This window comes from Sorghum bicolor, chromosome 10, assembly GCF_000003195.3.
Source record: "Sorghum bicolor cultivar BTx623 chromosome 10, Sorghum_bicolor_NCBIv3, whole genome shotgun sequence".
In the NCBI taxonomy this organism is placed as follows: domain Eukaryota; kingdom Viridiplantae; phylum Streptophyta; class Magnoliopsida; order Poales; family Poaceae; genus Sorghum; species Sorghum bicolor.
Window position 1 is genome coordinate 53,490,754 of NC_012879.2, and position 14,329 is coordinate 53,505,082.

The 14,329-nt window shown below is 43.6% G+C and overlaps 1 protein-coding gene across 1 annotated transcript; it reads left to right on the forward strand.

Annotated features, from left to right (window-relative positions):
- On the forward strand, nt 10,633-11,915 carry LOC8067653. Its single transcript, XM_002437241.2, has one exon. The coding sequence runs from the start codon at nt 10,751-10,753 to the stop codon at nt 11,699-11,701; it is 951 nt and encodes a 316-aa protein (XP_002437286.1). The 5' UTR covers nt 10,633-10,750; the 3' UTR covers nt 11,702-11,915.

The window sequence follows — 14,329 nt, forward strand, 5'->3', positions numbered from 1 at the left end:
CCTCTAGGATGTGGACTTTTTTTTCTAGATAGGTAATCCATAGGAATGCTATTTTGTATATCTTAGGCTCCATTTGGGAAACTCAACTTCACAAGTGGAACTGCTTTTTTAGTTTTAGTTTCACGAACAATTTTCTCGGTGAAGCTAAAGCTGTTTTGGAGGCCCGTTTGGCAAAACAGTTATGCGTATACAAAATAGACTTTCACAGGATTCCACACAGGACCCACAAATGTGCGCTGAAGACGTGAAAGTTACTATTTTCAGCTTTATTCGGCCTCATTCGCATGTGAGAGCATGATTTAAGAAGAATTATGAGTAATAAAAAAGACCCGTTTGGCAAAAAAAAAGCAGCTTACAAGAGTTCATGAAATTGTTAGTGAAGCTTTTCTCTCTTGTTTTCTTCTTCTTTCTTTGTGTGCCTTGGTGGTGTGGTCAACCCCTGGGTGGCTCCTCTCTCTGTAATTGTTTTTGGTGTCATTTATGCAGCTCTTTGGTGTTTGGTGTTTTTTTCCATGGTTTTTGTTTTAAAAAAATAGTTTCTATATTAGTGTCCACATTTAGCTGACATAAAACATGTGATTTTTAGCATTGGGACTCCCCTTAAACTAAAAATAGAGGAGGGTCACTATAACTTGTGTCTAGCTTTTGACCAACCTGTAATTATTTTAATCCGCATGAGAAAGGCATGGACAACTACTATGGCTTGATGTTTTTCCTTTTGAGATCTTGATCGCCAATGAAAGAGATTAGCATGTCATGCACTATACAACGAAAGTTGCCGGCAAAAAAATTGAGGCAAGAAAAACCAGACAAATTGCTATCGATGAGGTTTTTGCTGGCCCCATAACGGGGTTGCTTATGCAGTGATGGATATAGAATTTAGCGCAGCTGCGTAGGGCACCGTATAAATTTTTTTGTGCGCAGCTCGATAAAAGCCATTTAACAATTTGGTGAACAAGAACTAAATAACATAAGTCTTAAATTTACTTAATTACAATATATAGTTAAAAATATAGGCATAAAAGAGACCTACAATATTAATGTACTAGTGAACATGCCATGGTAGCAAAGTATCTAGAGAGAGCATCCAACATCAACGGCGGCAAAGCATCTGCCAGCGAAGACCAAGCGACCATGGTGCCCAAGTATCCGCCAAGTAGAGGGCCAACACTCTCTCAGCAACAAAACATTTCTACCAGATAGGAGACCAAAGAGCTAATGGTAGCAAAGCATCCGCTAAGGATTTCACTGATGGCCAAGCATCTGTCGAGAAAGAAGCAAAAACGCCCACTGCGACAAAGCATCCACAAAGTGGAACAATCATGACACTCTCGGTAGCAAAGCATTTACCAAATAAGATACCAACAACAATGGCGAAAAAGTATCTACCAGAGATGATAACGACAAAGCATTCTCTATGAAAGCCAAACAATGATGACAAAGTCAAGAGCTACAAGACACAAACCATTGTGAGTAGAGCATAGACACACATTGGCACAACGAGAAACTCCACCAGGAGCCGATGGCATAGAAGGAACAACGGATTTCGATGACACCATACGTGGGACAAGCAAGCTCCAGCAGCCAAGGGGGTAGGGGAGCAAGCGACGAGACGTAGGTGATTCTTCAGTGATGCCTTTAGGAAGGTAGGTGATGCCAAGGGTAGCACTATACTTGGCTAAATGGGTCAGGCACGTTGGGCCAACATTGGCATCACCCTAAAAAGCCCGGCTCAGCCTAGCTCCCATCGTGCCCATGCCCAGCTTGACCTGATCATAATACTTGATGGACTTGATTTATTTAATTTATTGATCTATTTCCCTCTCAGTTTGTGACTGCTGAGTTCCTTTCGATCTGCGTTTGCTATGAATTTGGGGCTAAACTTTGATAGTTCCTAGAACAACACTAGCACGATGGCCGCCGTGCTCATCGGCATGGCACGACTAAGATGTTGTCGTGGTGTGCCTAGGCCAAGACCGCAACACAATGACACTATGTGGCACGACATGACTAAGCTATCGTCCCTTGCCATGCTCATTCCTGTGTCGTGTCGTGTAGCCCGGTTGGCCATGTATAAAGATAAAGGCATCAAAGGCTAGGCTTACGCCCAGAATCCAGTGCCATCAATGTAGAATGAAGCATGAGGTTCTTCAATGACATCTCAAAGGCGGAATGTGGTGCTTGAGGTGTCACTGCCCAAACTGGGCTGAGCTTGCGCCCAGAAGACCATGTATCCAATAGCGTCCCCCAATGTTGCCACCGCACGAAGAAGTAGGAACCGACACTGTCTACATAGTATTAACACCGAATTGCAGTGGAATTGAAATTACAATGACTCAACGAGCATCGCTCTTCTCTGACACAACCGACACAACCGACCAATTTCTTCTTCGTCCTTCCTACCTCTCTCTCACGCTACTAGCACCTAATTAACATTCTCTTGTGCACTGATTACACATGACTCTATCACTCATAGGGCCGGCTCTATAATTTGAGGGCCCTTGGGCAAGCAATAAGATAAGAGCCTGTTGAATGAGATCACATCTGCTATCCATCATTGTTGTTGGTTGCATCGTCTCGCAGTAGTGGTGGTGCCACAGCGAGCTAGTGAGTCTGCGACTTGGCAACTAGCATCGGTCGTTGCTGACTCGGCTTCCATGTTTGCATGTGCATTGATGCCTCAATGATCAATCGATAGGAGATTTTGGGATTTGGGAATTTGAAAGAGAATAAGAAGGCCTCGTTTAGTTCACAAAAAAGTTTAGATTTGGTTATTGTAGCATTTTTATTTCATTTGAAAATTAATGTCCAATTATGGACTAATTAGGCTCAAAAGATTCGTCTCGCAAAATACATATAAACTATGTAATTATTTATTTTTTATCTATATTTAATGTTCTATGCATGTGTCTAAAGATTCCCAAAATAAAAATAAAATTTTTAAGAACTAAACATGGCTGAATTAGGAAGCATTGGTGGTTTGGCGCTGGTAGAAAATAAATCGTCCTCTAGTCTCTTGATTTCGCTGCTTGTGCTCTAATGCTTCCAAGTTACATACAATAGGAAGACTGGAAGACACCTACAATGGAATTTTAAAGACTTATATGTGTTAGTCATGCTAAATAAAAAATTATATATACTAAATATTTATATTATTTTGGGCCCCCTAGCTCCATAGGCCCGTGGCGGTCGCACTGCCTGCCCACCCCCTAGAGCCGGGCCTGGTCACTCATTCCAACCCTCGATAACGCTTGCTGGGCTAAACCGTTTGACTTGGCCTTCCCAAGTGCCACTTCTTTATCATAGCCAGCAATAAGGATGAAAACATAACGGAAATATTTGAAATCGACCGTTTTTGTTTTCTATATTATGATACCGTTTTTAAATTTTGTTAAACATAAAAATTTATCAATTTCAGTTGGTTTCACAATCATTTTTAATTATTTTTTTGCATTCTTTGATTTCTAAAATATAGAAATATTCTAAACCAACCGTGTTTGTTTTCTATATCATAATTCTGTTTTCGACCATACCTTCCCGCCTTCTCCTTCTTGTGACTAGTACTCAGTCCAACAAGAATGTTCTCCTGTCATGACACACTTGCGAATCGAGCTGTGGCCAAACAGATTCCACCGCTGAAGCCGTGTACTCGTGCAAGCACCAGAATTGCCATGGAGGTTGGTCGCACATTGGCCCTGCCGTGCCTTCGTCGTATTGATTGGAATCGTCCCAGCGGACAGAAAAAACTGCCGCTTGCAATTGCCATGGCACGCAACCTATATTATTATAAGATATAAGGGATTGTAGAGATTACTCATTCTATCAAAATAATAATAAAAGTTTTAAATATTTACTCAAAATCCACCGTCTTTTTCCTTCAAATGCACGAGATCCTCCCTTGTCACCTATCTACTTTAAAAGTATTGATTGATAATCTGTCTAGGGACAAGCAAAAAAACATATACTACTAATAATAGGAGATCATCTATGGAGAAGTCAGACAAGTAATCCGATGTGCAACTTAAGGTTGGAGAATGTGCTTTACACTAATTTTTACTATCAATTGCTTAATTCGTTCCAGATATACACAATCCGGTCATTGTTCCTCCACATCACAAATCCAAAGTCATACCAAATACGTATACTATACGCACAAACAAGTACACTACCCAACACTATCCGGCCATTGTTCCTCTGCACCATAAATCCAAAGTCATACCAATTAAATACGTATACTACACGCCCAAACATGTACACTACCTAGCTAGCCGTGCTAAGTCTAAAATCCATAATAAAAAGAGACTCCAATGTCATCATTTACCTTGCTTACGAAATCGGCATCTGAATACGAATAAAACTTCACTCGAAGCTTACATGTCCGCATCCTAGACGGTTATGATACGAAGACTGTTGACAGAGTGGCTGCTAGGATCTCTGGTTGGAAGGGGACTCTTCTGAATGCGGCTGGCCGCGCAGCGCTCGTCACTCCAATGTTGGCCACCATTCCTATTCATATGTCCATGGTGCTGTGTCTCTTGGCATGGGCAATTGAGACTATCGACAAGTTGAGGAGAGGTTTTATTTGGGCTGGAGCAGACAAAGTTTCGGGTGGTCGCTGTAAAGTTGCTTGGCCGGTGGTGTCTTTGCCAAAGGAGCTTGGTGGCCTTGGCATTTCTGATTTGAGGAAGGCTGGGATGGCTCTCCGTGCAAGATGGGTCTAGAAAGAACGGATTCAGGGCCTCTACCCTTCAACAAATGAGCGTGCTGTGCTTGCTCTGTTCCAGGTTGCTACCTCCTTCTCTGTGGGGGATGGTGCTTCCACTTTCTTCTGGACCGATAGATGGATGCATGGCTCCAGCCTGCAGTTCCAAGCGCCCACAGTGTTTGCGGCTGTGCAGCCGCACAAGTTGAGGAGCACGGTGGCAGAAGCGATGCAGATCAACAATTGGGTAAGGCACATCAGCGGAGCAGTTACAGTGCAAATGATGATTGAGGTGGCTTGGATTTGTAACCGGATCGATAAGGTGCATCTCTCAGCTGAACCTGATTCCTTCTCCTAGAAGTTGTCTGCCAACCAATGCTACTCCGCGGCGTCGGCCTACTCGGTCTTGTTCTTCGGCGCCTGCGCTCCGGTGGGGGCAAAGCACATTTGGAAGACTTCCGCGCCGCCTCGGGTGAGATTCTTCTTTTGGCTCGTCCTCCACGACCGCTGCTGGACGGCGTACCGAAGATGGAGGCACGGCCTGCAAGACTCCAACTCTTGCATCATGTGTGATCAGGCGCCCGAAACTATCCACCACATCATCCTAGGTTGCTCTTTTAGCCGTGAGGTCTGGCATGCCTGCCTCTCCCATGGTGCAGCTCCAGTCCTTCGTGCTTGTTCGGGAAGAATCTGTCCTTGAATGGTGGTTGATGCAGCGCAAGTGCGTTCCCAAGCAACTTAGAAAGGGCTTTGACTCTCTCGTCTTCCTTATCGGGTGGTCGCTGTGGAAGGAGCGTAACTCAAGAATGTTTGATGGCCGCACCGCCTCCGTGCAGCAGCTCCAGGCAAGTATCCGTGATGAGGCTCTAGCGTGGTGTGCTGCTGGCCACAAGCAGCTGAAGTTTTTGCTTTCTAGGTTGGGGCTTTGCTAGAGTTTTAGGACCCACATGTTGCTCGTTGTTCTTCACAGACTGTTTTTCTTAGACTTCCTTGTTAACTGGTGGTGGTTAGCGTGCCGAGCTGCGGCTCTGGTCGCTGAGTATTTTTTTTGGGTCTTGCTGTTGTTCTCTGCAGCAAATGGTAGCTTTTGGGTGGGCTTCGGTAACCGTGGTTACCGTCCCTATTTTGTAACTTTTTGTTTAAACTCTTAATGCATTACATGTCTACAGCGTGTTCTATAAAAAAGACTTCATCCACGTGTCCACATCCATACAAATGCCTCGGAGCTCACACCACTGTGTTCAATTAATAATAATAACACACGAGCATATATCTAACAGTAAAGAAAGATGTTAGTCGTACTTGGACCATGGAGGACCCAAGGGAATTTACACCAGCTTTGTACTCAAGTTGGCATCAAGCATTTGAGTAGTACAGCAAGCAGAGGACGTGTCATGGTTCGTGGACTGTCTTTTGGGCCATTCTCACGTAGCAGAGTTTGCAGGCCGGGCTTGACTTGGGCCATGGGAACATTCAACCTTGCACTACAAAAGGAAAGCCGGCATCGGCAAAAACGGCCTTGGAGTCTTGGAGATCAAAACACCGGACCGACAGCGAGCTGCGGCTCGAAGGGAGCCTCTTCCCCTCTCTTTTTCGTCCTTCCAAATAATGGCCGAGCTTAATATGGCTTTCACTCCAAAAACTAAAAAAAATTTAAAATTCTCTGTCACATCAAATCTTTCGCCACATGCATGAAGCATTAAATATAGATGAAAATAAAAACTAATTGTACAGTTTAACTGTAAATCGCGAGACGAATTTTTTGATCCTAGTTAGTCTATGATTGGACAATATTTGCCACAAACAAACGAAAGTGCTACAGTAGCGAAAACCAAAATCTTTTCGCATCTAAACAAGGCCATGGACTAAAAATGCTTTTAGTGATGTACTCTATGTATAAATTCAAACAAATATTTTGTCCAGATTCATATCATGAACTTTTAATTTTTTTTGGGGTAGAGAGAATATTTAATTTAATTTGACTAAAGTACTAAGAAAATTCTAATCTGCTCCCTACATACACATTTTAAGCCGTATTTAGCTCCCTCTTTGTTCATGGCCAAGCTCCGCAACTGTTCTCACTAGTCACTACCTTCTCTTGTATCAGAGTGTTCTTAAACTCGATTTCTGTTATACTAGGAAAAACTCGATTTGTGCTTGGGTTTCGTTGAATCCACATGGAGGTTCGTGATAAGAATCAAGATAACTTATCTTGTAATTGAGACACATCTGGAAGATGCAGACCAAGCAGACAAGCTGGCCGGCACAGTCGACACTGGCTTGGACCTTCGTTTCCTTGCTGCCGTGCTGATTAAAATTCAAACGGCTAAGACTGTCTCCAATAGTCTGAACCCATACTAACGACGCATTTATCAATTTGGGTCAAGCACAGTAAAAAAGTACGAGACCCATAACTTTCCCTCTCCAACAATAGACGCAGCGGATATCCTTCCTCCTTTTGCGAGCGCTGAGCTTGGACTCTGCTGCTGCCGCCGCCTCCTCCTCTTCCCTTCCTATCGCGGCCTTTCCTGGAGCAGATCCGCCCTTGAGCAGATCCACAGCGGCCTTCTCCTCCACCTCCCCTCGTGGATCCCCTCTGGGCGGTGGTGTGGCCATTGGCGGGGACCGGTGGGGCGGATCCGACCGGCGAGCGGTGGCACGAACCGACAAGCGGTGATGTGGATGCGACCTCCCCCATCGGAGGTTCCAGGTGCGCTTGCAGCTGCCTCTACGCGGAGCTCCCAGTCTCGGGTCCGTCATGGTCACCCCAGCAGCTCCCCATCGCGGGCCCACCATTGTCGATGGCACAAATTTGGGTCGAGGAGAGAGAGCGATGCAATTTTGGGTTCCCTCTCACCTCCGACGCAAAATGGGTGCTTGCATTGCGTTTCTTTGTTGGAGGGCATTTTTTTCACTGTACACTAGGCATTTTAGGTGCATAGCCTTTTGCATTCGTTGTTGGAGACAGTATAAAAGCATACTCCCTCGACCCTTTTTATCTATGTAGCTCTAGTATTCGTGTTGATCAAATTTTCTTAAATTTATCTACATTTGTTAAAATATTATCAACATTTGTATCTTTAAATAAGTTTATTATATTATATGTTATAAATATATTTTTTCCTATATATATTTTTGTCGAGGTTGAATATATTTGAATTTTTAAAAACAAGAACAACAGTTAGAAAAAGATAAAGGGAGTAGTGGTTGTTGTATGTATAGATATTTATAATGCTCATCTATAAGTCTATCTATATAATATATAGTTGGTTATTAGAATACTACTCATAGATTTTTTAGAGCTCATGCATTAGTAGGTTGTGAACTTACATTTCATTTATCCTCTCCCTTATCTCTCTCTGCCACCAGCTAAGACTGACTCCAATAGCATAGCCATTACGCAACCCATAGCCAAAATACGTCGTGCACAGTATTCCAGGGGCAAAAAACAGGCTCCAACGGAGCAGGCAAACACATGAGCCATTTTGGGTCAGGTGTGACACAGAACACAAATATGCGTCCTCCTTTCATCTCTTTGCGTCTCCATTCACACAACGCTAGGCCCACCACCGAAGGAAGGGGCGACCGGAGCCAGCTCGACGACAGCTGCCTTGGCGTCGGCGAACGATGCGGAGCTCTCGAACCCAGAGGAGGCGGTTGCGGTGGACGAGGTCGTGGAGTCGTCCAGCCGCAGGAGGAGAATGGAGGTGGAGAGCGGCATGGAGAGCACCTTGTCCGCCCGGAAGTAGCAGAGGCTGAGGCCCTCGTTGGAGGCAGGGGCAGAGGGGAGCGCAGCGGGCAGCATGGGGCAGCCGCGGCCGGCGCCGCCGCTCATGCAGCAAAAGCAGGAAAGGGAGTTTCCCAAGGATGGGGGCAGGGTTGGGAGGACGGGAGCCGGAGGAGCAGTGGGGAGGAGCCGGAGGAGCGGACAGGAGGGGAGCCTGAGGAGCAAAGTGCCGCCGTAGTGGAGGAAGATGCCATCGAAGAAGGGGGCGGCGAGCTCGGCCGCCGGATCCAGCGGCTCCCCTTGCTTGCAGTTGTGGATGAGGATGTCAGGAAGTCCAGGCTGGGCCGCATCCTTTCTGGATCTCGGTTTGGGTTGGCTGTTGGAGCTAGTAAATTTTAGGTCCTCAACCTTTTGCCATGATACGACCTAAATCATCAAATGGGTTTTCGTTTTGGGTTGGTGCTGTTGGAGTCAGTCTAACAGCCCTTTATTACAATTGCTCTAAGACCAATCTCAATAGAGTTTTATAATTATTTAATATAGTGCCGCATCAGCAAAAGTGATAAGCTGGTATAAAGATTAAGAGAAAAAGAGATGAAAATATTACTATGGATTGAATCCCATGTTTTAGCTAACCTACAAAACAGTAAAATGAAGATATAGATTGAAAAAGGTTGTTTCATTTCTAGTTTTTAAAACAGCCACATCTTGAAAACAGGGACACAAAACCTCCCATCAAGCAAAAAAAAAAACGATATTTGCTGCTTACTGTGTAAGTATATGTAAGACTGACTTAATATAGGGAAAGGTAAGTTAGGAGGGCAACATGTGAAAATGATGGAGTCTCCTTCGTGATAAGTACCAACAAACATGTCCGTATATTGCAGTCACCTAGATACAACCGTGTTAATGGTAATGAGCTTTGGATTTAACTTGTCTTAACCTCATCTTATTTCAATTAAATCAAATAATTCTAAGTCTCATAATAAATCCTAGGTACAATAAATGACTAATCTCGTAGGGAAAAATTATTGAAGAGTGACTCAGCTTAAATAGATGGCTATTGTGTGCATCTCTTGCAAGGTTAAAAATGGTAGATGGCTGTCCATATACATTTGTGCATGGGCTTAGACAACGAGGCCAGTGACACACGAGTGGTGTGACACACCACCACCACCACCAAATGTTTTCCAATGGTGGGAGTGAGGGATGACAGAATGAGTGATGTTAGAACAGTTGTGGCCATGTGGGAGTGGTGTGGCCATATGGGGAAAGGATGAACAGATGGAGAGAGAGAGAGAGAGAGAGAGAGAGAGAGAGAGAGAGAGAGAGAGAGAGAGAGAGAGAGAGGAGGGGGCACCGTGAGAGTGAGGGATGGATGAACGAGAGGGGCACAGTGAAAGTGAGGGATGTATTAACGAACAAAGAGTGAGAGATGGATGAACGAGCAGGGACACTGTGATGGTGAGGGATGGATATATAAACGGACAAGAGAGATGAAAGAAATTTGTACATGATATTGTTATTTCCATATATATACTTAGTTACGAGAATACTACTACATATGTTACTCCTTCAGTCCATTTTATCTACCACACACGCATATCAAAATTTAAACTTTTAAAAATTTGACAAATAATTAGACTAATAATTTTTAATTATTATAATATAAACTTTATATGATTAGATTTTTATAAAGAATTATCTATCCAATGATTTTAGATTTATAAGCATAAATAATATAATATAAATAAAAAAATAAATGGTCAAAGTTTAATTTAGGAGACTGTATAACTTGTGCCAGATAAAATGGACCGAGAGTATGTTTTATGCCAAGTCAAATATGTCAATTTTGATCTAGTTTACAAATGCGTCAACATCTACAATGTTCATTGGATACTGTATGGAAAATATATTGGTAGTGCAAATTATATTATCTATAGAGTTATCATAACTTGATTAAAATTTAGAAGTTTAATTTAGGACAAAGCAAAAGTGAATTACAATTAAAATGGAGTGAGCAGCACCAATCATAACGCTCCATTCCAAACCGTACACATCACTTTCAAACTACAATAGGGTGAGCTTATTTTCAAAGTATTTGCATTGACTCCCTATAGTGGGCTAGTGGCCTACACGGCACATATTTTCCAAGTCTTCCACGTAGACTAGACTGCATATGTGACATTATATGTCTCCACCAACAAGCAACAGCCATCTAAATTTTCTTCAGCTTTGGCAGTTCCTTCATTATTAAAAGCCTTATCCTTCAGCTACCTCATCGCTACCATTTGGTTGATCATCAAAGCGATCAGGCAGCCATGGCTACCAAAGCCAAATCAAGCTCCTCGTCATGCCTCTCCTTCCTCAAGGACGCCCTGCTCCTTCCATCCAAGAACCCCAAGCTCTTCGTCCCTGTCTTCTTCCTGGTAACCGCTTCCCTCCTCCTTCTCCAAATCACCAATGTCTTCTGCATCCAGCCGCGCACAGCCGACATACTGCACCAGCTCGACGAGATCAAGAACATGGATCCCTCAAGCTCCGATTACGCCAAACTCATGGCGGAGATCATAAAGGAAACCAGGGAGCTTGTCGTCATCTCCATCACGCTCCTAATCATCAGCTTTGCAGAAAGCTTCGCCAGACAGATCATTGCCTTCTTCGCCACCTCCACCACCTACGCCGGCGACCGCTACTCGCTCCCTGAGCTCTTCACCGAGGTGATCATGAAGGGGCGTCGCGTGAGGGGCCCTCTAATAACCGTGGCCATGGTGGGCGTCCTCAACGTCGCGTGCATGCTCCTCCTCGTCGCGCTGCTGCAGCTCGCGATGCGCCACATGGGGGTGCTCTACATGGCGGTCCTCTTCGTGCTCCCGTTCCTCGCGTTCCTCTACCTCAACGTCGTCTTCTTCGTCGCCGTCGCCGCGTCGGTGGCCGACGCGGACCACCGCGGCGTGAGCGCGCTCAGGCTGGCGTGGCGGTTGATGACGAAGGTGTGGAGGAAAGAAGGCTGCGTGCTGGTCGTCGTGGTCCACTTGGTGGCGACGGTTCCGTCCCCGCTCTACGCGGTGGCGCTCGCGTGCTTGAAGAAGAGCATGCCCATGGGACTGGCTCTGCTCTCCGTGTACACGCTGCTGGGCGGCTTGGTGCAGCTCTTCTACTACGCCGCAGCGATGGTGTACTACTACCAAGCCATGGAGAGCAAGGAGAAGGAGGTGATGGCCCATGATGACTACGTCAAGATCCCGACCGGTGAAGCAACAACTGTGTGATTGATTGTTGAATGGTAGGAGTAATAAATTTTCTGCCAGGTAATGAATAATATTTGTTCAATAGAAATGGATAATACTATACATGTATGGTTTGTGCTGAGACTTGTATGCAAAGACTACTCATTTTGCAAATTTTTTTAAAAAAATCCAAAGACTATAATGTACAGCTTTTGTGAAAAGGGTTAGTGGCAAGTGAGCTATGTATATATAATAATTTTTGTGCGTTTTCTATTTAACAGATATAAGCTACAAAAGTACTCAGCTGATGAGTTGTCTTTTTTTTTACAGTGAACATATATATCCAGATTCAAGTATTTTTCAGGATTTATTTTTGAACTTAGTATTTTTGAACATATACCTGTGATGTAGATTGTAGCTTTTTTTAGATAAAGGATATAAATATCCGGCCTCTACATCTGGGGATGTACACAACCAATTATTACAACGTTTTAAATAAAAGATAGAGCAAATATGGTCGTAACAAATGACCATGGAACTAAAGCAAACAATATGTAGATTGTAGCTATAGAAAACAAAGGCGTATGGGTAACTTCTCGTCGATCTCAGCGCATAGGTGTATGGTGTGTGTATGCATTCTGTAAATATCAGTCACTAGCCCATCAATCTATGCCCCAGCACGCTCTATAATCGTATATGTTTTATAAGTATTAAAAGCTTTGTAGGTAAATTTAGTAGATACAACTAATCAAAACCGATATCTTTACTCTCTCTTTATTTATTTCTAACTGTGTACCGATTTAGATACTCTAAAGTGTCTCTCCGGTATGATAAATTTACGAATTACTACTATATATATATATGTGTGTTTTCAACCTTAATGTGTGCGGTTTTACTATGTATTTAGTTGTAAAATTAGATTAAATTATATCAACACTTATTGCACCATCTTTGTGGCAACATGATTTTTTTATTTTTTTATCTTATTAGTTGCGGCATTTTGTATCTACATTCTGGACCACTCTTAGGTACTGCAATAGCATAAACAACCTACACTACGCTACTCAAATCTGCTTGTATATTTGGTATACGTGGTAACACATAGCATTTGTGTTTACCTTAAGTTTAATAATGGTAAAACTAAGAAATTTACAAATGTACATAGTGTCATTTACGGTTATTTAGTTATGAGTAAAATACAAATCCGGTCCTTAAACTTTGCATGGGGTGTCACCCCGGTCCATAAACTTTTAAAGTGTGTCATTACCATGCCTAAACTCAATTTGGGTCTCAATTTGTTATGTAATGGGTCATGCCCACGCCAGGTGGCTGTGCATATAAGCAGAAACCCCCCACTCACACTTCATTTCGTTTCAAATAAAAAGGATCGATGAGCCTTGCCTCCTGGACTGCTGATCCGATGAACAGAGGAGTTCAATCATCGTTTTCTGATTTTTTTTTATAAAAGCGTCTCCTGAACCGATGAACAGAGGATCGTCCAGCCATTTTTCAAAGCAGCAGGAGGTACTCATGCGTTCATTTGGACTGTATGTCTCAGCTGAAATAGACGAACAGAGCTGCTGTCCAACAGCCGAAGTTCTTAGAGACAAACATGATAACAAAGGACAACAACAAAGAATGGGACATGCAAATTCCCAGCTGAAGTTCATTTCATAGTGATGAATGTCATCTTAACCAAGTGCATAACACCTCAGACACATTTTAAATTGTTAACACAGTGCACAGAAGTAGCAGACTTAATGGATACAAAATCTTAGCCTACGAGTAACAGGAATCTGAGCAGACAACTAGCAGACTACACAACTTCTGCATGTCACATGTTATGTCCCCGTTTTAGAAGATGCGCCTGTTGGTGTCTTGGCTTTCTTGGAAGAAGTCTTTTGACTTGTAGACGATCTCTTCTTGGATAATGCAGCCCTGCCTGCGGCTGTGCTTGTGGTAAGTGGAGTTGGCCTTTGCACCGGCTGGTTGGACATGATGAAGATTGGATCCGGTAGAGGCCCTTGGGGTTGTGACAGTGAGCTTTCATGTGTCTCCTGTGTTTCAAATATGAGTGAATGATTTTAGTTAGAAAATATGAGTGGAATATCCATGTCATACATGAGTAAGAATCTGACCTCTCCAAGCATTTCAGAAAGAACAGAACTGCTAGCTTGTGTCATTTCTACAAGTGATGGTGGCTGCGTGGATGAGATGTTTAGTGCGTCTGGTGTCTCATTTTCATTTACTTGATCAGCAGCTGCTCTCATTGCCTCTTCTTGTGCCTCTAGCTGAGTTGTGGCTTGTGTTGTAGCAACTAAAGCCTTTGCTTCTTCTGAATTAAAGCCCATTTTTTTTAGCCTGCAACCAGCTTTGTTATGACCACCATCTGAACAATGGCTGCAATGCATTGTCACACCATGCTTAGATAACCTTGGTCCGTTTCTGCCTGGTACCTCATGCGCTTGTTTCTTCCTAGCCTTCGGCGGTCTACCAGCCCTTTTCTCATAGAATGGTGGGAGGACCTCAGGTCCATTCATTTTCTCCCACTGTGACTTATCTTTGCAAGGCCAAATACTGTTGGCATAAGCTCTGTTATAAGCATCCAGTGAGTAGCAGCTCGGTAGCACAGATTCAGGTGGTATCGTCCCAATTAATCCCAGTAGCAGT